At 37.4% G+C, this 24,437-nt stretch overlaps 1 protein-coding gene across 1 annotated transcript in view; it reads left to right on the forward strand.

Annotated features, from left to right (window-relative positions):
- LOC129305541 (nuclear pore complex protein GP210) overlaps positions 1-23,621 on the forward strand; it is a 48,333-nt gene extending 24,712 nt beyond the window's left edge. Inside the window, exons 21-36 of the mRNA XM_054945543.1 lie at positions 10,293-10,448; positions 10,559-10,621; positions 11,166-11,299; positions 12,196-12,610; positions 18,506-18,608; positions 18,702-18,814; positions 19,068-19,139; positions 20,048-20,123; positions 20,471-20,578; positions 20,685-20,826; positions 20,907-20,993; positions 21,084-21,300; positions 21,528-21,594; positions 21,911-22,002; positions 23,169-23,229; positions 23,344-23,621. Coding sequence (XP_054801518.1) covers positions 10,293-10,448; positions 10,559-10,621; positions 11,166-11,299; positions 12,196-12,610; positions 18,506-18,608; positions 18,702-18,814; positions 19,068-19,139; positions 20,048-20,123; positions 20,471-20,578; positions 20,685-20,826; positions 20,907-20,993; positions 21,084-21,300; positions 21,528-21,594; positions 21,911-22,002; positions 23,169-23,229; positions 23,344-23,618 — 2,181 coding nt within the window. The 3' untranslated portion in view covers positions 23,619-23,621. The remainder of the gene's footprint in view (positions 1-10,292; positions 10,449-10,558; positions 10,622-11,165; positions 11,300-12,195; positions 12,611-18,505; positions 18,609-18,701; positions 18,815-19,067; positions 19,140-20,047; positions 20,124-20,470; positions 20,579-20,684; positions 20,827-20,906; positions 20,994-21,083; positions 21,301-21,527; positions 21,595-21,910; positions 22,003-23,168; positions 23,230-23,343) is intronic.
- Positions 23,622-24,437: the final 816 nt, after the last annotated feature.

Below are 24,437 nucleotides of genomic sequence, written 5' to 3' on the forward strand. Positions count from 1 at the left end.
AGGTGTTTCACTCATGGCCAAATGGTGAGGTACTAGATTAGTTGTTTCAGATGTTTCCCAAATGGTGAGGTATAAGATTAGTTATTTCACTCGTGTTTTCACTCATGTTAATCTGCAATTCATTCCAAGTCTCCCCTTGAATTGTAGATTGGTAGTAGAAGGATTCATTTTCATCAAAAGTGACATCACAAGTGATAAAGACACGTTTGGTGGTAGGATCAAAGCACTTGTATCCCTTTTGAGTGGCAGAGTAACCTAGGAAAATACAACGGACAGCTTTGGGGTCAAGTTTATTTGTATGGTGAAGATGAACATAGGTAGTACACCCAAACACTCTCAAGGTAGGAGTGTTTTCCAAGTAGGGAAGATTGTATGTTTGGTGTAGAAGATCAAGGGGAGTTTTATATGACAGAGTGCAGTTTGGAAGACAATTAATAAGGAAAGCTGCAGTTAGGACAGCATCATCCTAGTGATATTTGGGAACATGGCTACTGAAGAGAAGTGCACAAGTTGTTTCAAGGATGCGCCTGTTTTTCCTCTCAACAATACTATTTTTGTTGAGGATTATATGGGTAAGTGCTTTTGAGTACAATTCCATTGGAAGTTTGTTGAAATATTTAGTGCTATTGTCAGTGTGGAGAGATTGAAGAGATGTGTGAAATTGAGTTTTAATCACATGATAGAAATCAATGAACAACTTGGAAACATCAGATTTGTCTTTTAGTAGAAACACCCAAATGACATGAGAATGATCATCAATAAATGTGATAAACCACTTCGAGTGAGTTCTATTAGAAATTCGTGAGGGTCCCCATGGATCACTGTGAATGGTTGTAAAAGATTTGGATACAATGTATGGTAGACGAGAAAAAGTACAATGATGTTTTGCTTTTTCACAAGAATCACAATAGAATTGAGAACAATCATTTTTATTCCAAATTGAAGGAAACATTTTCGACATATAATTAAAATTAGGGTGACTTATATGTTTGTGCCACAACTCCAACTCAGTAGTCCTACGGAGAGACAATTTATTGCATGACCTAACACTGCTGACTTCACTTTCATCTAGGTAGTAGAGACTGTCAACCTCTTTAGCATTGCTAATTGTCCCTATCAATAGATCTTGGAAGAGACAATAAGTAGCATAGAAGTTAACATGGCACCTTTCATCTTTGGCCAATTTACTCACAGAGTAGGCTATACTTTAAATTCAGAACAACAACAACAACAACAACAAGCCTTTATCCCACTAGGTGGGGTCGGCTACATGGATTGCAAGACACCATTGTGCTCTATCATTTATCAAGCTTTTAGGAATATTATTAATTAACAGATCGTGTTCAATAACTTCTAATAGTGTTCTCTTAGGCCTTCCTCTACCTCTCTTAATCAGATTCAAAGTTATATGTTCCACTCTTTTCACCGGTGCCTCCCTTGGTCTTCTTTGTACATGCCCAAACCATCTCAATCGATTTTCTACCATTTTTTTCTCAATAGGTGCCACCCTCACTTTTTCGCATACGTTCTCATTTCGAATTTTATCTTTACGTGTATGTCCGCACATCCATCGTAACATTCTCATCTCTGCCACTCCAACTTTATGCTCTTACTGTCCCGTTAGAGCTCAGCATTCACTACTATATAACATTGCCGATCTGATAGCAGTGTGATAAAACTTTCCTTTAAGTTTATTAGGTACCTTACGGTCGCAAGTAACTCCTTTAGCTTTTCTCCAATTAAACCACCCAGCTTGAATTCTATGTAAAATATTTCCACTGATTTCGCCATCATTTTGAATAATGGCTCCCAAATATCTAAACTTTTTCACTTGAGATATAATTTGATCTCCCAATTTCACTTCCAAATTATTGTCGAATAGTCTTTTACCAAATTTACAATATAAATATTCCGTCTTACTTCTACTCAGACGAAAACCTTTCGACTCCAATGTCCTCCCCTTTAACTCAAGTTTGCAATTAACCTCTTTTCTTGTATCTGCTATAAGAACTATATCATCCGCGAAGAGCATACATTTCGGAATTTCCCCTTGAATATGTTCCGTCAAAACATTTAAGATCAAGTTGAACAAATAAGGACTCAGAGATGATCCTTGATGTAGTCCAATCTTTATAGGAAAATCTTTTATTTGACTACTAGGCGTTCTTATACTAGTTTTTACCCCCTCATACATATCTTGTATGGCTTTAATATAAGCAATCCGTACTCCCTTTTTTTCTAACGCTTTCCAAAGCACTTCTCTTGGTATACGGTCATAAGCTTTTTCCAAATTAATAAAAACCATGTGTAGATCTTTATCTTTACAACGATACTTTTCCATTAATCCCCTTAGTAGATAAATCACCTCTGTAGTTGATCTACCTGGCATAAAACCAAACTGATTCTCAGAAATACTTGTCTCCAATCTCAACCTGTGCTCAATTACTTTCTCCCACAATTTCATTGTGTGGCTCATGAGCTTAATCCCTCTATAGTTAGTACAATTCTGAATATCTCCTTTATTTTTATAAATAGGAATTAATGTACTTCTCCTCCATTCATCAGGCATTTTCTTGGACCGTAAAATCACATTAAATAACTTAGTTAACCATCTCACCCCTTCTTCACCTAAACATTTTCACGCTTCGACAGATATACAATCAGGTCCGTTGGCTCTACCATTTGCCATTTTCTTAAGAGCTTCCTTTACCTCCTTATTACGTATTATTCGATAGAATGACAAATTTTGTTCTCCTTCACCAGTTACTAAATCCTCCAAGTTACTAGATGAAGCCTCTCCATCATTGAAAAGTTTAGAAAAGTAAGTCTCCCATCTATTTTTAATTTCATCATCTGTAACTAAAGTTCTTCCCTCTTCATCCTTAATACACCTTACCTGTTCTAGATATCTTGATTTTCTTTTCCTACTCTTGGCAATCTTATAAATATTTCGCTCTCCTTCCTTCGTCTCAAGGCTCTTATAAAATTCTTCAAAAGCTTTAGAACGAGTTTCACTCACAGCTCTCTTAGTTTCCTTCTTAGCCATACGGTACCTCTCCCAATTTTCCTCATTGTTACACAAATGTATGGCTTTAAAGCAGTTCTTCTTATACTTGATTTTGTCCTGTACACTATTATTCTACCACCAAAACTTCTTATCTCTCGGACCAGAACCTTTTGATTCTCCCAAAACTACTTTTGCAACCTCCCGTATCTTTTTAGCCATATCCTTCCACATGATGTTAGCACTTTCCTGAGATTCCCAAATTCCTTTATCCAAAAGATTTCGCTTGAAAATATCTTGCTTCTCACCTTTTAATTGTTACCACCTAATCCTTGGTGCTACTACTTGTCGACGTTTTTGGATTTTACTCATAATACACACATCAAGGACTAGGACCCTATGTTGTGTCATTACAGCATCACCGGGGATCACCTTGCAATTTTTACAAAGTCTTCTATTTGTGTTTCTAATCAAAAGAAAATCAATCTGTGACCTTGAGGCTCCACTTTTGAGAGAGTAGACGAAATCCATACACTCCCAATACCAGTAATAACAGATTCAGATGCATTTGCAATCTTGACTATAATTTTCCTTTTGCAAGGTACATATGTTGTAAACAATTTAATATTACTAGTCATATGGTGTAAAGCCTATGAATCTGCTATCCAACAATTTCTAGTACATACTCGTTTAATTACCTCTTTGAACCACCATGGCAACAAGTTGCTTACTATTATTTTGTAGAGCTGAAAGCATCTCAATGATTTTGTTTAGTTGATCATTTGAGGGATGTAAAGAGGAGGGAGAACTATCATCCCCCATAGAGTTTTCAATGACATATCCATGGCTTCTTCCTTTCCTTGGCTTCTAGTCAGGGGGTTTGCCATAAGGATCCCAGCACTTATCCTTTGTGTGATGAACCTTCTTACATTGTTCATACGTAGGATGCCCTTTAGTGTTTCTAGGATCATTAGACCTGCCAGTAAGAGCAAATGCTTCAGGAGTGCGAGAAAGGTTCTAGGCTCAAAATTCTGCCACAAACATAATCTAGATCTGAATTGAGTCCTACTAACAACTCATGAAGATGTTTTTTCTCAACATGCTTTCGAAACTAAGCGGCGTCCTCAAGACTGGTCCATTCCTCAGCGGTAATCAGGTCAAGTTCTTGCCATAAAGAAATCTTTTCAAGGTAATATTCACTTGATTCACGATTGCCTTGCTTTGCGAGCCACAACTTTGATTTAATTTCGAATACTTGAGAGGCGTTTTCACCATTAGATTATGCCTCCTTCACAGCGTCCCATATTTCTCAAGTTGTTGGTGGAAATAAGAAACTTTTCTTCACTGCTGGCATCATTGAATTCACCGGCTATGAGCACACCATTGAATTTTCGGCCCTTTAGACTTTGAAAGCCTTGATATTCGTTGAGTCTGGACATTGGGACCTGTCGAAAACATACGCCCATTTGCCTCAACCCTCTATTGTGAGTCGAACAGACTAGGCCCATTCTTGATAGTTGACGCCAGCAAGTTTGTCTGAGACAAGGGAGATGGGTGAGCTCTCTTAGCTGGCCATGAAGGAGTCGAATTGATGCGAGCCCATACTGGATGAACCCTCTAAACTAGTCGACTTTGTTTGTGGTGAGTTCTAGGCTGAGAGTTTGAATCCATCTCTGTCTTTGATGATTCAATTTCTCTTTCTTCCTTGTGCTCTGATACTATGAAGAGAAATGAGCAAAATTGAACTACAATTCATTCATGGGTGTCAATTGAATATATACAATAAAGTAGCTATGATCTGGGCCAAGATTGTAGGGATTTACGGTGAGAAAAAGTGAAATCAAAACTTTCCCAATATATCTGATCTTATTTAACATATAATATCAAAGAAAATGACTAATAAATATTTACATTAAATATCATATTTTCATGGTAACGATTATACTAAAATAACTATGTGAGATTTTTGAGAGGAGAAATATGATTTTTCATTTATCATAATAGTAGGATGCAGGAGACTATACATACACAAAGCTAGGAGATAAGCGAATAAATGGCTAATAAATACTAATAATCCTAATAAATCCTATTAATTCTTAATAATCAGATAAGAATATTTACAACCAATGCAATATCTCTATGCTCCCCTTCAAGTTGGATCATAGATGTTAATCATGTTCAACTTGCTTACGCAACTTTCAAATGCGGGCTTATGTAATCCCTTAGTCAGAACATCTATGGCTTGAAGGTTTGTAGGTAAATAAATCAAACATATGATTCCATCTTTCACCTTTTCTCTAATAAAATGTCTATCCACTTCCACATGTTTTGATTTCTCATGTTGAACAGGATTTAAGGCCATGCTTATAGCTGCCTTATTGTCACAATAAAGTTTTAATGGTTAGTCCACTTCGATATGTATCTCTTCTAGGATTCGTTTTAGCCATAACTCTTCCATTATTCCTTGAGCCAAAGCTCTTAACTCGGACTGAGCATTGCTTTTAGAAACAACCTTTTGCTTTTGATTCTTCCAGGTAACCAAGTTCCCCTAAACAAAGGAATAATAACCAGAAGTTGATGATCTCCTATTAGGATGAGTTTTTCCCTAGTTTGCATCTATGTAGACCTTTATGGTTCCCTGTACTTGTTTCTGGAAGAATAACCCTCTACCAGGAATACCCTTTAAATATCTCAAAATCTTGTAGACTGCTTCCATATGCTTCTTCTTCGGTTCAGACATATATTGGCTAGCCATACTTACTGCAAAGCCAATATCCGGTCTTGTATGGGAAAGTTAAATCAACTTTCCAACAAGCCTCTGATATCTTTCTTTATTAGTGGCCTCTTCATTCTCATTGTCTTCTTCTTCAACCTCATCATAAGAATCATCATTTTCTTTTGACTCTTCTTTATTCTTCTTAGGCTTCTTTTTCTTTGGAACCACAATAGGGATTTTAGCTGGCCTACAACCTAACATACCTGTTTCCTTCAGAAGATCAAGCATATACTTCCTCTAAGATACATAAAATACTTTTCCTTGACCTCACAACTTCCATCCTAAGGAAGTATTTTAAGGCACCAAGGTCTTTTACCTTGAATTCTTTGCCCAGAACAACCTTTATTCTTGTGATTTCCTCAAGATAATCTCTTGTACGAATAATGTCATCAACATATACAATAAAGATGCACCTCTTACCTCCCTCAACTTTAACAAACATTGTATGGTATGACAATCCTTGCTTATAGCCTTCTCGCTTGAGGACTTTTGAGAATCTGTCAAACCATGCCTTAGGAGATTGCTTTAGGCCATATAGAGATTTCTTCAACCTGCATACTTGATCACCTCTGCCTCTATCAAATCCTGGTGGTAGAGTCATGTAAGCTTCTTTTAGTTCTCCATTTAGGAAAGCACTCTTGATGTTAAACTGATGAAGTGGCCATTCTAGATTAACTGCCATGGATAAGAGAACTCTAATGGTGTTTAATTTTGTCACTAGTGCAAAAGTCTCTTTGTAGTCAATACCATACGTCTGGATAAACCCTCTTGCTACCAAGCGTGCTTTTAACTTGTCAAGAGTACCATCGGCCTTGTACTTTGGGGTGAAAATTCACTTGTAGTTTGCAGGTTTCTTGCCACTTGGCCTCTGAACAATCTCCCATGTTTCATTCTTCTTTAGGGCTCTTATTTTCTCTATGACTGCATTTCTCCATTCTGGTATTTCCAATGCTTCTTCGATATTGTTGGGAACTACAACTTTATCTAGACTAGTGACAAAAGCACGATAACTTAGAGAAAGAGCTTTATAGGATATGTGCTTCTGTATTGGGTGTAAAGTACAAGAGCGAGGTTGTTTTCTGAGAGCAATGGGTAAATCAAGATCAGATTGATCACTCACCTGTTCAGGACTTTGCTAAGGTGATTCAAGAGCTACCACTGGTTCTGACTGCTTTGGTGCTGAAAATACAAGTTGCTCTCCTTCCTTGGATTTATGCTTTCAAGAATAAACCAACAAGTCTTTGTCTTTTTGCCTCTCTATATCTTCCCCTGATGTTGAATTATCTTCTATGACTGGCACAAGAGATGGTGATGGTGGTAAGAGTTCAGATGCAAGTGATGGTTCTGGTAATTGAGGTGGTAATGACTCTCTTGGTAAGCACTTGTTCTTTGTTAATCTCTTGTTCCCAAGTTTGAGATTTATACTCTCCCCTTGAATTGAAGAATTGGGGTAAAAGGGCATATTTTCATGAAAAGTAATATCAAGGCTTACAAACATGTTTGGAAATAGGATCAAGACATTTGTATCCCTTTTGAGTAGGGGAATAACCAAGGAATATGTGTTTTGTAGCACGAGGTCTAAATTTACTAGATTGATAGATGTGAACAAAGACTGTGCACCCAAAGACACGACGAGGGACGTTGGTTTCAATATGAGATGTGAGAAAACACTTCGCAATTTTTGAAGAGGAGTGTCAAAAGACAAAATACGACTGGGCATTCGATTGATGAGATAGGTTGTTGTGAAAGATGGCATCGCCCCAATAAAACTTTGGGTCATTATGGGTGAACATGAGGGCCCTAGCTACTTCAAGAATCTGTCTATTTTTTCTTTCTGCAATCCCGTTTTGTTAGGGTGTATGGGCACAAGTGCTTCGATGGACAATGCCATGCTTGTGAAGGAAGGTACTCAAGACCTGGTTAAAATATTCAGTGCCATTATCGGTGTGTAGAACTTGGATATTTGTGTTGAATTGGGTGTTTATCATGGTAAAGAAATTGATAAATACGGATGCAGTTTCAGACTTGTCTTTTAGGAGATACACCCAGCAAACACAAGTATGATCATTGATGAAGGTAATGCACTATTTTGATTTGGTGTGGTTTGGGATATAGGATGGACCCCATAAATCACTATGTATGGTAACAAACGGTTTGGTAGGGGTATACGGTGTTCTAGAAAATGACATTTGTTGGTGGTTTGCTAGTTCACGCACTTCACATTTGACATCATGGTTGGTAGGGCAAAGGTTTGGGAACAAACGAGATAAATAATGGAAATTAGGATGCCCCATCCTCTTATGCCATAACGAAATATTTGTATCTTTAGAGGTCAATATAGAGTTACATACTTTAGTGGCTTGATGGTGACTCACTCTAGCATTCTCAAGGAAGCAGAGTCCCTCGCACTCTTTAGCACGTCCAATGGTCATACCTAATGATAGATCCTAAAAGACACAATGGGTTGGAAGAAAATTAGCACAACATTTAGATTGCTTTGTTAGTTGGCTAACAGACAACAAATTGCATGCTAATTTTGGTACATGAAGAACAGATTCTAGAGTGATAGATTCGAAGATACGAATACTCTCTTTCCCCAAAATAGGAGCAAGAGACCCATCTGCAATTTTGACTTTCAAATTTCCATTACATGGAGTATATGTAGAAAATAATTGGTGGTTATCAGTCATGTGATCCAATGCTCCAAAGTCAACAATCTACAATGCTTCAGCCCTCGATGTTTTTAAGGCTCGAAGAGAATTACCTCTTTGTGCCAAGAAGATAGAGACCGACTGTGAAATCTGATTGGCACATACTGCATCAGATTCAACAACTTTTGATGGCAGTTTTGCAAGCTTCATCACCCATTATCGAAAGTTGATGAGAAAAAGGGGTATAAATCTGATCAAGAAGACTGAGACATACTACTTCTAAGATTAGAAGCCCCATTTCCCTTAGGAATTTCTGGGTATTTGTGTTCTTTAAGTCCATTTTGTTCTGACAGTATGCACATTCAACGAACAAGTGAAGGCTTGGAAGACCCATAACCGAAAAATGCTGAGACTAGGTCGGGAATGGTCCATTGTTGTCGGAATAGGTCGTCGTTGCCAAAAACAGCTCTCCATGCGCTGCCACATGCTCAGACTCTCCCTTTGACATAGAATGGATGAGTGGCGCGTGTGATCGTCTTGCGCCGTCGATTGACGCCAGACTTTAGGATTGCGCCAATCAGAGGTCTCTAGTCCTTCCTTGGCCGGCGGTGAGATCTAACAGCACCTCTCGTCCTCCATTAGGGTTTTTTCCGTCAGCTAACAATCTAAAACTATGCTATACGACAGAACAAAAAACTAGCTAGGGTTTTGATCTAATGTGCTCTAATACCATGTGAGATTTTTGGGAGGAGAAATATGATTTTCCATTTTTCATAATAATAAGATATAGGAGACTATATATACACAAAGCTAGGAGACAAGCGAATAAATACTAATAATTCTAACAAATCCTATTAACTCCTAATAATCAGATAAGAATATTTACAATAAATACAATATTTCCACAAATCGATTGGTCTTTTATGGGAAAAAGTGACAGGTCTTCCAACCCAGTTCTCAATGGAAGAGCTTAAAATTTCTAGTTTGGGCCCTTCAAAGTTGTATTGTGACAATAAGGAAGCAATAGGTATTGCTGCTCACTACCCACTTCATCATAGCCAAACCCACTTCATCATAGCCAAAACAAGCATGTTGAGGGAGATAAACACTTAATCAAAGAAAAATAAAGCAGTCTTATCTGCATGACATATGTGGATGTGCCTACCAAACGAGCAGTAGATGTTCTAAAGGTGCTGGTTGATAAGTGGAGTGTCAACATTTCATCCTCTTTATAGTCAGGTTCATTTTTTTTTTTTGGGGAATTAGTTCTAAATTTTGTTTCCTTTTCTAGGCAGATTTATTTCCAGATCCTTGAATTTCTTGTCTCTTGCAAATTTCCCAATTTTTAGGGTCTTTATTGTAGGTAGTTTTCCTTTTACATTACTTTTACCTATCCATTCAGTAGATGTAGGTTAGAGAATATTATTTGCTCTCTTTTTGGGCTCAATGTGAGAACTTCTGAAGAAAGCGCTTTGCTTTCCACTTCCCATAGGGTGGAAATTTTTCCATGGCATCTCGATGGAGGATAGCCAATGCTTGTTTTAAGGGGGGTTATTTTTCTGATGTTTAAGAATATTAGAAAGAGTTAATGGGATTCCCCCCCCCCCAATACTTATGAGTGTTGTGGTGCTTCTTCACAATTGCTCGTGTTCTTCTTTTGATAATAATTGTTTCTTCATCCAAAAAGAAAGTGGAGGATGGAATGCATGTACTAGTTCTTCATATTTTTTGTTGCAAATAAACTAGATTTTATATTTGTTTTCTTTGACACAGACACAGTGCAGTCATGCATTCTGCATTTAATTGCATTTGATTGGTACAAGATTTTTTGTTTAATTCAAGATATCATTACTATCAACAGACAGTTCTTGCCAGAGTCTTTATCAATGATAATACTGTGATTTGTGAAGCACATGGCAATCTAAGAGTGGGAGTTCCATCTACTGTTATGTTGCGTTCACAAAGTGAACAACTTGGAGTTGGCCGTGAATTGCCAATTTATCCATCCTTTCTTGAGGTAACATCAAAAAGCGTAATGGAAAAATCTCAACCAATTTATTATTTCCTTTTTTTGGCTTGACTTTCGTGTATTTCAAACCTTAATATTATCCACTTTTTTATTGTCAGGGAGATCTGCTTTCTTTCTATGAGCTCTGTAAAAATTACCATTGGACTGTAGAAGATGACAAGGTTTGGTTTTATCTTCAAGTCTATCTTCTCCTTTGAATATGGGAGTTAGTAATATTGTTGTTGCAGTTATTTGTACTACTAAAACTGTATCATTTGATGCTTTGAAGATTGGTATGGGGGTGTAAGTCAAGTTCATCAAAGGTGCATAACTATTTCCACCCGTGAACAAAATGCCAATTTTGCTTAAAAGTAATACAATTGAAGAACTCAAACACACATTAAAATTAGAAAAATAAGCATGATTATCCCTAAAGAAATGCAATATGTGAGTGTGTGCGTATGTGTGTCTATTTATGCTATTAGAACTAAGTGGAGGACACTAAGGATAGCTAATGCAAAACCAGGCCACTGATTGATGATAGGAATGATTTAACCTAGCCATCGCACTTTTCTTACCCCCCCCCCCCATGTAGATTAATGACTCAAGCAAGTAATCCATTCACTCCTTGCTTTCCTAAAATTTCCAGCTAACTAGTCTCCTCCAAAAAGGAATTACTCTCGAAGGTGTAAGGTTGTCTAACAACTTTGTCTTATGCATCTACAGGTACTGAGTTTCACGGGAACAGAGAGTTTTCAAGGGGAGGAGTATAGCACCCAGTTGGCTGCTTCAGAAGAAAGTCGAGCTGGTATTTCTTCAGATGACATTGAGCTTGGCTTTATTAAAGTCTTGTATGGAAGGTATACATTCTGATATTTCTTAAACTAAATGATAGTTGGTATATAATGCTTCTAGTTATCAACCAGATAGTTATCCCTAATTGTTCTATATGGCTGGTAGTGGGTTGTATTAATCTTTACGAGTTTTATTATGTTATGTCACTTGTCTTGATGATGTTGGCTAAATTACTTTCTTATAAGGGGCACTGTGAGGAGACCAATTGTATTTTACACATGGTCACCTAAACTCATGCTTCCAATTATATAGAATGGTATTTTAAAAATATTTTTCTAGGGAAGTTCCATGAAGTGTCAGTCTTTGAGGATTTTATATATACATAGGTGACATATCTAGTGAGAGCACCAGTTTGTTATGAGAGTTAGAGGAGTTGACTGTTAGGTCTTGTGTGTGATTGGTCAAAATTAAATGAAAGTCACGTGGTCCTGAGTGTTCTTTTAATCCTGCAAATTTGTGTAAGATTCTTTGGTGTTTGCTTGCATAAGAAACTAATACTATATATATTGCTGGAATCTTTTGATTCTTTGCAAAATAATCACATGGGATATTGGCAGTTAAGGGATGGCGATTCATGGGCAGAATCACAATGGTTTGTTGTGCGTTAGAGGTTTTAATGTAAAGTTCATTGGTTGTGTTCCTGTTTGTTTCTTTTTCTGGTTAAGCATATAGGCTGAAACTTTTTTGGCCTACATTTTCTTAAAAATTGCAACCATGTTGCTTGAAATTCAGTAAGAATTTTCAAGGTCATCATTTTTTTTGGGGAAAATTATCATCATATCTCCTTTTGATAGCTTAAGCCTTTTTAGAAGATATGGTACTTAAAAGTGCATGAAGAAATACATCAGAACCACTGATTAATATCGCTTCACTGTTTCTTATGATTTTCTTTCCCTTCCAGATCTGCAGGGAAGTCCACTGTTGCTGTGTCATTCTCATGTGAATTTCCAACTTCTGGATCAAAGATGCAGTCAAGGTTTTACAGTTCATCTTTATCAATCAATGTGGTGCCTGATCTTCCCTTGGCTATGGGATTTCCGATAACCTGGATCCTTCCTCCCCACTATACATCCACAAATCTTTTGCCTTCATCTTTCGAAAGTTATACACAACTAGATAGTCAGAGTCACCAAGGAATTATCAACTATTCTTTACTGAGAAATTTTGGGGAGAGAAGTGAAGCGCTACAGAAAGATTCCATTTTCATTGAGGGAGATAGAATAAAGACAACTGCAAGTAATAATCTAGCATGCATTCAAGCGAAAGATCGCACCACAGGAAGAACAGAGATTGCTTCATGTGTTAAGGTTGCTGAGGTATGATATTTTTATCTTTTCCATGTGCTGCTGGTGGGCTACATGTCAATCCAACAAAGACAGTTCGGGACATTAGAGTATTAATCAACTTGACCTCCACTGTCTATCCTTTGGACATGCTAGTTTCTCCCACAACATCTCATATTTTTAACTTTACCTCACTGGACGTTATGTAAGCATATGAAATGGTTTCAAACTGATATTCTCTTGAGTAAGATACTGTGGTCGAAGACAAGCCAGAGGAAGGAACCGAATAAATCTTATTCAGTAATATAGTCAGATTATATACACGTACCATAACCTTCTATAAAAGGAAAAAAACAAAAAGGAAATAAAATCAAATATTACTCCTAATGACCCAATCCTATCAAATCTCTATTTTTATAGGACGTATCCCTCTAATTCCTGTAATTATTCTCACACTTCCCCTCAAGTTGGATCATAGATGCTAATCATGTCCAACTTGCTTATACAATTATCAAAAGCGGGTTTGTGTAACCCCTTTGTCAACACATCTGCTGCTTGGAGATTTGTCGGTAGGAAGGCTAGGCATACAATTCCATCTTCCACCTTTTCTCTAATAAAGTGCCTGTCTATCTCCACATGCTTGGACCTCTCATGTTGGATAGGATTCAATGCCATACTTATGGCAACCTTATTATCACAATATAGTTTGAGAGGCAGATCAAGTTGGACATGTATTTCTTTCGGAACCCTTTTTAGCCACAACTCTTCCATTATGCCTTGAGCAAGAGCTCTCAACTCAGATTCAGCACTGCTTTTGGATACAACTCTCTGCTTTTGACTCTTCCAAGAAACCAGATTTCCCCATACAAATGGGCAATACCCAGAAGTAGATCTCCTGTCTTGGTGATGTCCACCCCAATCTGCATCTGTATACACCTCTATGTTCCTTTGTTCATGTTTTTGAAACAGTAAACCTCACCCAGGATTTCCCTTTAGGTATCTTAGGATTCTGTATGCAGCTTCCATATGTTTTTCCTTCGGTTCACACATATACTGACTAGCAACACTCACAGCAAATGCTATGTCAGGTCGTGTGTGAGATAGATAAATAAGTTTCCCAACAAGCCTTTGGTATCTCTCTTTATCCGTTGGCCTCTCTTTCTCTTTATCTTCTTTACCCTCTTCATCTAAATTGCCCTCTTCTTTCTTGGATTCTTACCTCTTCTTTGGAACAACAATAGGGGTTTCAACAGGTTTACACCCCAGCATACCCGTCTCCTTTAAGAGATCAAGTACATACTTCCTTTGAGACACATAAATACCTTGCTTTGATCTTGCAACCTCCATTCCCAAGAAGTATTTTAGACAACCCAAGTCTTTGACCTTGAATTCTTTTCCAAGAACAGCCTTTATTCTTGCCGCTTCCTCACTATGATCACCAGTGATGATTATATCATCAACGTATACAATAAGGACACACCTCTTGCCCCCTTCTACTTTAACGAACATAGTATAATCCGATAGTCCTTGATTGTAGCCTTGTAGCTTTAGAACTTTTGAGAATCTATCAAACCATGCTCTTGGAGACTGTTTCAACCCATATAATGATTTCTTCAATTTACATACCTGATTCTTCCTTCCTTTATCAAAGCCAAGAGGTAGAGTCATATAAACTTCTTCTTTCAATTCTCCATTTAGGAAGGTATTTTTGACGTCTAGTTGGTGTAACGGCCATTCAAGATTGGCTGCTACAGATAACAATACTCTGATGGTGTTCAATTTTGCCACTGGTGCGAATGTTTCCTGGTAGTCAATGCCATAGGTCTGTGTAAACCCTCTTGCCACCAGTCTAGCCTTCAATTTATCAAGATTTCCATCAGCCTTATATTTAGGGGTAAATACCCACTTGCAACTAACCAGCTTCTTGTTTCTTGGTTTCTGCACAACCTCCCAAGTCTCATTTTCTTCCAAGGCTTTCATTTCTTCCAAGACAGCTTCTCTCCATCCAGACGTTTTCAGGGCCTCATGAATGTCCTTAGGGATACAAACACCATCCACATTCGCAATAAAAACCCGATATCCTGGGGATAAGGCTTTATAAGATAGGAACGTCTGAATAGGATGTTGTGTACATGATCTTGGCTTCTTCTTGAGAGCAATAGGCACCTCCAAGTCATCTTCTGAACTTTCTGAACCTTCTTCCTCATCAGGATTATCATTCTCATCTTCTTTAGGACTATCTCCCATAGGATCTGTCATCGGTTCTGATTCCGGTACTGCTTCAGGTATGAGAGCTTTTGTACCATGCTTCTTCTTCCACGTGTAAACTTTGATCTCTTTACCTTCTGCACCTGTGTTCTTATCTCCCCTTGAACTTGCATTTTCTTTTGATTCTGGAATAGAAGAGACAGGCTCAAGCAAAGTGGGATGGTCAATAGGGTCAAGAGAATCAATAGGTTCAATGGGAGAATATTCCTGAAATTCACTCCAACTCTCCCTCTGAATTGAAGGTGATGAATAGAAAGGTTCAGATTCAGAAAAAGTAACATCATGACTGATAAGTAGGCGTTTAGAGGATGGATCGAAGCATTTATATCCCTTTTGGTGTGAGGAGTAACAAAGAAACACACACTTGACAGCTTGTGGGTCAAGCTTGGAAGAGGAATGGAGATGCACAAACGCAGAACACCCAAATAACTTTAATGGAAGAACGGTTTCAAGATGGGTGAGAGAGTGGGTCTGCCGGAGACACTCGAGGGGTGTGGTGTAGGATAGAGTTTTTGTGGGCATGCGGTTAATGAGATAGGTGGCGGTAAGAATGGCATCTCCCTAGAAATATGTTGGCACATTTGTGGTAAACATAAGGGCACGGGCAACATCCAACAGGTGTTTATTTTTGCGTTCGGCTACCCCATTTTGTTGGGGTGTATTTGTACAGGAAGTCTTATGGATAATGCCCCGAGCCTTAAGGAAGTCACTTAGGGACTTGTTGACATATTCAGTGCCATTATCTGTTTGGAGAATTTTGATGGACGTATTAAACTGATTAAGAACCATGGTATAGAATTCGATAAAAATAGAAGGTACCTCAGATTTATCTTTCATTAAATATACCCAACACACACGGGTATGGTCATCAATAAAGGTAACGAACCACTTGGCTCTAGTTTGATTAGAGACACGAGATGGACCCCAAACATCACTATGGATAAGAGAGAAAGGCTTAGAAGGCTTATATTTAGACCGCGGAAAAGAAGAGCGATGATGTTTGGCTAATTCACAAATATCGCAATGAAAATTAGAAATTTTATTAGATGAAAAATTGGGAAACAAATGACTCAAATATTGGACATTGGGATGACCCATCCTTTTATGCCATAACAAAAGATCAGCTTGTTCAGAAGTAGTCACAAGGTTGCAGTAGATTCGGGACCATAGATTACTCACGGTTGATTCATCAAGGTAGTAGAGCCCATCACACTCCTCAGCACTGCCAATCATCCTCCCCGATGAGAGATCCTGGAAAATACAGTGAGTAGAGAAGAAGTGAACACTACATTTGGCTTGTTTAGTTAACTTGCTAATGGATAGTAAATTGCACGCAAGATAGGGAACATGAAGGACAGAGTCAAGGTGCAGAAATTTAGAAACAATGATACTACCCTTTCCTGCAATGGGAGAGGATGTACCGTTTGCTGTGTCAATCTTCTCATGGCCATTACAGGGAAAGTATGAGGTAAACAAGGTAGAGTCTGCAGTCATGTGATCTGAGGCTCCGGAGTCAACAATCCACTTTGATTTAGTGGAACATACATTAAATGCAAAATGCGAATTACCTTGCTTAGCAACGGAAGCATTATGAGATGGAGGCGACTGGTTGGATTGTAAACTATGGAGCATCTCTAGAAGCTTATTTAACTGATCCTTGTCGATGATAGGCAAGGTACCCGATTTGTCTGGAGCAGAACCAGATTTGTCTGAAGTAGAATCAGAAGTAGTTTGATAGCCACGAGATTTACCTTTACGTGGTTTCCAATCAGGTGGTTTTCCATGAGGTCCCAACATTTATCTTTTGAATGGCCTGTCTTTTTGCAATGCTCACAAACAACATTTCCTCTTGATTCCTTTTGGCCTTGATCCGATTGTCGGCTCACTAAAGCAGACACCTCAGATGAAGGAAGGGTTGATGAAATTCCAGGTAACATCACCTTGCGTCGAGAAGCCTCACGACGAACCTCAGCAAATGCATCCCGAGTAGATGGTAGAGGAGAGCGAGCCAGTATGCGACTACGAACATCATCTAATGACTGATGAAGACCAGCCAAAAATTGGAAAACTCGCTCATCTTCAATAAGCCTCTTATACCGTGCTGCATCACTCGGACAAGACCACTCGGTTTCTATGTTGAGATCAATCTCTTGCCACACTGAAACTAACTCCAACCAGAATTTCGTAAGATCACGCTCACCTTGTTTGATCTGCCAACTTCGAGGTTTGAGATCATAGATTCGAGCACCATCTTCCCCATCCGAGTAAGACTCCTTGACTGCGTCCCAGATATCCTGTGCTGTCGGGAGAAACATAAAGGACCGTCTGATTTGAGGGGTCATAGAGTTAACCAACCAAGAAGCCACCAGGGAATTGTCGGTCTCCCACTTCACCAAGGCAGCCGAGTTTGACGCGTCTGGTGGTTTGGATGTACCTGAGATAAGACCCAGCTTCCCGCGGCCTCTAACAGCCAGTCGAACACTCTGGGCCCACTCACGATAATTGGTTCCATTGAACTTTTCGGAAACCAGGACAAAGGACGCCCCCTTGGCAAAACTCAACCCGAGAGGAGTTCCGCCATTTGGAGTGATTTTCGAGTCAGCCTCAGCGCCGGAACCCATGAACGCAGAGGGTCGAGTGCGCGAGTCTAACTCTCGGTCGGCTCTGTCGTCTTCGTCTGAGTGATGGTGTTCAGTGTCTGAGTGCTCTGATACCATCTGGTCGAAGACAAGCCAGAGGAAGGAACCAAATAAATCTTATTCAGTAATATGGTCAGATTATATACACGTACCATAACCTTCTATAAAAGGAAAAAAACAAAAAAGGAAATAAAATCAAATATTACTCCTAATGATCCAATCCTATCAAATCTCTATTTTTATGGGACGTATCCCTCTAATTCCTGTAATTATTCTCACAGATACTGAAAACTGGATTTGTCATTGAATCGATTAAGGAACTGATTCAAGGGTTAATTGCTTTTGGATGAGATCCTTTACCTATCTTCTACTTATATCTCTTCTCTGTTCTCACTTCTTTTATCATAATAAGAAGTTATTACTATTTGTCTCATTGTGATTGCTTTGTATTTTGATCCTTTTTTATTGACATGATAATTGGCTTTGTCATGGGGAGACATGTTGGTCAAGGCATATCTTTTGTGCATAGGTGTTCCTTTCTGTCTTTCCATTTTCTGGTTTTGTTAAACCACTCAAATGATAAAAGGGAAACGGGAAGAAAAATTCTATTAAGATAATATGAAACAAGAATCTCGTTCTATATTTTCTCAATAGCCACATTTAGGAGAATCTCCAAAGGGCTTAGGAAAGTACTTTATTGATGATGATATGCTAGCTTCTAAGTTGCTAAGAATATTTATAAAGGTAAATACAAATGAAATCTAGATAACTAGATAATGAAAGACTAAATAAAATCTAAATCTAAATAAGATCTAAATAAATGAATAAAAATCTAAATCTAACTAAATATCAAAATAAAATCTCCTACATAATATGTAAATTATATAACAAAATATTAAATCAAAAACTAAATAACAAAATGAGATTTAATTTATCTTCTATCATTTCTTTTGCAAATAAATCTTTAAGGGGATCTTATCAGGTTTCAACTCACTTTTGCTAATTTCTTAACTATGATTAGGTGGCTCAAATCAGAATAACCAGTAAGGAGGTTTCACATCGTGTTATTGACCTTGCTGTTGGTGCTGAAGTTGAAATTCCAACAAGCTGTTATGATGCTCTAGGTGTGTTTGTTCCCATGCTGATTAATTGCATGTAAGTCATTTTTGAGAGCCAGAATCCTTACTTTTCATTGTGTTGTTATTGTCTTTGAGCAGGAAATCCTTTCTACGAAGCATATGATGCAGTTTCCTTTCATGGTGATACTAACTACCCTGATGTTGTCCGCATAAACTTTTCAAATCATGTAAAAGGAAATGTCCATCTCAAGGTTTGTTGATGGTTCCTTGATAAGCCATTTATTGATTGTAATTTTTTTCTTTTGGTAACTGTGCAAGAACCTGTTGATTGGACATAAAATTTTACTATTATATTTTTGGCTTTTTATGTTGAAAAGTGTATCTTAGTTCATGGTTTTGGAACATTGGCTGGATCCTCGTGTGGTATTTGATTTTGCTACTTAATTGCGTTTCTCGGCTATGTTACCTAATTTAGATCCTGTGCTGACTGGTTCTTGGTTGAAGGCAATTCGGCATGGCAAAGCTCTCATGCGTATTTCACTAAGTGAAGCTCCACAAAAATCAGATTTCATGCTTGTAAGCACCGCACCTTTCTTCTGCCCATAATCTCATGTTTAGACTTATTCTTTGTTCTTTAACATGTTAAGAGCGATTTGATCCCAGAAGCTTAATCTTACAGAAGGCACATCAATGGTTTTATTCTATATCTCTAACAATTGTCACTCAATGCAATAGCCAAATGCATGAAGGGTTTGATAACTTCTAGGTTCTTGCTGAATAGGCTATGAATGTGATATGTTAAATGTAATCACCATTGAGTATAAATTTGTTCCTAAAGGAAAACTCTTTTCAAGGAAAGAATCTGAACGAAATTTTTTATTAATTTCATGTACCCACTAAATAAACAAATCTTTATGGGATAAACAAAATGTTATTGTAAATGCAATTTTTTACAGGTTATAGGCTATGCCAGTGTACTAAATTTCCAATATTATGGCATGTTTGGCTTAGGAGAGTGAGGGTTTTTAGCTAGACGTTTTGACTATCTCATCTTTGGGAATGGATTACTTTTATTATTTGATGTATAAAATCGTTGGAAAGCCCTTTTGATTGGAAGGAACTTTTCTTTAAAATGTGGTAATCTCTTTGTTTTTCTATTGTTAAACCCATTTCATCTATGAAATTTTGTTGCTCTTTTTTTTTTTTTTTGGGGGGGTGTGGATCAATTGGTAAGAAGGCTTTAGAAGGTACTTATGAGACAGAGTCTAGGGTTCTTAATGGCTGGAAATATTGTGGCCTTTGGATCTTAGGTTTAAAATATGTTTGATACTAATCTGAATCAATCTATTTATTATTACTTCCTGAGTACTAAACCTATGTGCTAATTACATTTCTTATCTCCACTGGTCAGCAATCCTTGTATTTTGGCTTGTCTCTTGTCTTCCTCTACCCTATTGCACTATTTGAATCAATGAACTTTTCAGATTAGAACTGGTGCCCATATCAATCCTCAAAACCCAGTCCTTCACATTGGAAGTCCTCTCAACTTTAGCTTAAAAGGTGAGGCTTTATTGAGCCCTTATAGTTAATTCATTTTTCTCACAACTAGTCTTGCTTGAAACATAATGTGAAAATTTTTTATTTACAAAATTTCATCTCTTTATAGATGGCTTCGTTTTATAATGTGAAGAACTTACATCTTAATTGAACCTAGGCTGATCGAATTTTTGTTTAAAGTATATATAGTATAATGAGGTTTCTTGGACTTGTTTGTAATATCATTCCTCAGGTCTGGCAAACTAATTGATTATATCATATTGGTTGTGGCTATTGAAAATTTCACATTTTTATTAGCTAAATTTTCTTGGGAAGTATGGTGTCATTCTGTCTTTTTTTCCCCCCCGCAGGTTTAGAGGATAATGTTTCTGGACAGTGGTTTACCTCAAATAGAAGTGTAATGTCCGTGGACAAGCAATCTGGAATGGCTGAAGCACTTGGGCAAGGTTCAGCACAAGGTGCTGAATGCTGAAAATTTACTTTCCTATATTTGTTATTGTCTATGTTTGTTTCTTTAAATGCATTATAAAATGTTCTTATTGTGAACTTTTTTATTATGGGCAGTGTCTTTCCTAAGTGCAACTTTGAAACTGCAAACCACAGTTAGAGTTTTGAAAGGAGATATTGTTTCTGTGGATGCTCCAAAAGAAATGTTAACTAATGTACCTTACCCTACAAAAGGATACAATTTCTCTGTGAAGCTCAGGTTTGAGAATTGTAAATGAAGTCATACGCTTGATTTGAATGACCCCACCTTAACAACTGTTATGTCTGAATTTATTGCAGCAGGGACACCTACAGTAAAAACTTTGGAGCATCAAGAGCAAATCATGGAGTTTCATTTGATTGTAGAGTAGATCCACCATTTGTTGGGTATCTCTTTATCATTACTCCTATTTATGTAGGATTCTCCTTGAATGAGTTCATTCTTAGAATAACATCTTCTATATACACGAACTGAAGGTACACGAAACCATGGTTGGATTTGGATACTGGTAACTCCTATTGCTTATTTTTCCCTTACACCCCAGAGCATTTGGTGCGCTTAGTAACCAGGTCAGAAGGCATGAGGCCAGACATATCTCTCTCCATCTATGCTTCTCTTAAAGGAGCCAATCATGCTTCAGGATCTGCATCAGCACTTTTTGTTGGAGGATTTTCTATAATGGAGATGAGCAAGGTAATGGCATACTTGAGAGGCAAAATCAGTCCTTTGTTTCCCCATTGTTTGAATGATCACATCTGCATGTCATAAAAGTTTGATTTATTAGGCTATGCCATTGCCTGCTGTTTAGATAGGGCAGTTATGTGAAACTTCAAACTGTTAAATTTCAGAGTACTAGATCCTCCGAAAACCATATTTGAATACAAAAGTTCCTTCTTTCTGTTTTTTTCCCATTTCCCCAGAGTTCGATGCAGCTGAATCTGACACCGGACTGTAACAAAGCTAGCATGACCATCTTGGGAAATACTGGTAAGCTGTTATGCCTTGGTAGAGCTTTCAAAGTGCATGGGTCAGGTTACTTGATTTATCCCTTTCACTCATTTAAATGGCTAAGATAGTTGCAAGTCTTCCCTCACCTACCATACCGCTTCTCTCTCTGAAAAAGAAAGGGGGGGGGTTTGTTGAGATGGATGTGCTTTAGTCGGTGACAGTGATACAACCCATGCAGGTTCTACTAGCACACTGCTTTAATGTTCACGTAACGTGGAGCATAATTGCTATAGAAGATTGGGTGACCAATATTTCGTCAGTGATCTGACATCAAGCTCTGTATTTGTTTTAATAGATGTTGAAATTCAGTGGCGTCACACGGATTTAATTATGATCAATCTCATCCGTAAAGAAGATTTTGGTATTGGAGGGTCTGCACAGTATGAGGTGAGTGCTTTTAACTGTGATCATCATTGCTTAACTTGGAGGTCCTAAATTCAAATGCTGGTGGTACCCCACACAAACATAAATTATGATCATCATTGCTTGAACTTGAAATTGGTACATTATGCTGAATTGCTTAATGGGATTTCACTGATGTCTTGAAGAGTTCAGCAGGGTGCCTTACCTTTATACTAAGCAGAATTTAATGTCAGCACGTTCCTTCAAATATTGTCGCAATTTAAAGCATGAGGTTTATTTAGGTTATGTTTATATGGAAAATAATGGAGAATAAAGGACTGAGGGAAAATTTTGATGGAGGCCTTACCCTTGTTCGAGAACTTTATTTGGAGGAAAATGACAGATTTTAAATCAACCTCCATAATATTTCGGTGTCCACCATTGGATCATTTATTATCTTGCTTTAAATATTCCATTTTTCATTCGTCATGAATTATGGGTTGAAAAATGACAGATTTTCATCCATCCCTTCACCCAACCCTCCGCAATATTTCATTCTTGGAGTTTCTAAAATTGCCGCAATTTGTTTCCATTCCCTTGTTTTCTGTTAAATTTCGTTCTTTTTATGTACTGAATTAACCATTTTCCACTTATTTTGCAAATTGGATTCTCTTCCTTCATGCATTTATGCATTTGTAGAGAGTGACACAAGAGGAAGTAGGCGTGTATGAAGTCTACTTCTTATGACTACACTCACCATTTTTTTCTTGCTATCTTACTATGATTGAACTCTGTATTCACTTTTGTGAATGTCGAGGATCTGGACTACTTATTTTCCTGTACTGCCTGCCTCTAGAATCAATCTGATAAGAATGAATATCTTTTTGTTGGATGAAGTTAATTTCTAGTGGTACAATATTGAAAGTGAATGCAGAGGATCTGGACTACTACTTTTCCTGCACTGCTTGCTCTCGAAACCATTGAATAAGAATTAGTTTTTTGTTTGATGAAGTTAATTTCTGGTGGTAAAATATCGTTTGAAAAGCAAACAGAAGAATGTAACTTTTTTTTTTCTTGTTCGTTTGAATAATGTCCCATGCTGAAAAATTTCACCTGAAAAACTAACAACCGGACTGGTTCCAATGGATTTTATCATTTTTTGTATGCAAAATCTCCTCTTGTTTACTGACTGTTCTAATTCGTTGTGTTAGATCGAACTGCTGAATGCCAAAAAATTTGAAGACAAAATCTCCATTACACTCCCAGCTACTGGTTAGTATACATGGTCCGAGAATCTAGATGCAACCCTTGAGCAGAGCCCTTCTAAGGGCTATAACTCTGTGAAGGTAAAGTTTGGCTTATGTTGTTTCCTGTTTTACAGGCCAGAGAGTGAGATAGACGTGAATTATGAACCTGTAGAAAAAGCGCCATCCATGACACTTATTGATGTAGCCAGCTGGGTAATCATGCTTGGGATTGGTTCTACTGCTAGTGTACTGGGTATTAAAGGACACGCCAAGGAGGTCACAGCAACCAGGGGTACTGCTACCTCGAGCAGTTTAGCTCCGAGCACTCCTGATCGAAGCAGCCTTACTGTTGTAAATGACAAGTCCCCCACGGACACCTCAACCTTTTGTGGACTATGTCAGGAGAACTATTGATGAAACTCCATACTAACAGGCGGGAAGGAAGAAGGATTAATCACAGAATACTTATTAGACTCTGCCCACCCACTGTTATTCATACCATTTTTTTTGTTTACCATGTATTCATCCACATTAGATGTAGTGTAAATTTTTTTTTTTTTTCTTTCCTAGGCCAATGTTGTCGTGTTAATTTTACTATGTAATACTGTGGTTCTATGTATGGGGATATTCGAATGCTATGAATTGTAAAATTCAACCCAGTACCCTAGGGGGTGTTACTGGAGTGTATTTTGTAGGACCTCAGTTAAATTCTTGATCGGAGCTAAATTAATCAAGGAATGAATTTTGTTGGTATGAGAATATTTTATCACATGATACTTTTTCATGCGAAATAAAAAATTACATACTTTATTTTGTTGCAATTTGCTGTGAAATGTTGGATATTTTTTTGAAAAATGGTGATAAAATTTTTTGAATTATATAAATGACAATTTGATATCTTGAAATGTTATAATTTTATTGAAGTTTTATCAGTTTTTTTGTAAATACATTTTAAATTGAAAAGATTATTTTATCTTTAGTAATAAGTTGTGATTTTGTATTCAATTCTTGTGATTTTTAGAATAAAAATTGTAATTCTTTAAATAAAAGTTGTGAATGATATTTAATATGTTGAGAACTTGTTTTTTTTATATAAGAATTATATTTGGCAAATTGTGATTTTTTTTGTAAAATTCTTGTGATTTATAAAATAATCAAACATTCAAGCAAGAAATAGAAGTTGAATATATATCATATGCATATATATAAACCTCAATAGCTGCATTCTAGGTT

This window comes from Prosopis cineraria, unplaced genomic scaffold, assembly GCF_029017545.1.
Source record: "Prosopis cineraria cultivar Desert tree isolate PC_DT_omini unplaced genomic scaffold, ASM2901754v1 PC3, whole genome shotgun sequence".
NCBI lineage: Eukaryota > Viridiplantae > Streptophyta > Magnoliopsida > Fabales > Fabaceae > Prosopis > Prosopis cineraria.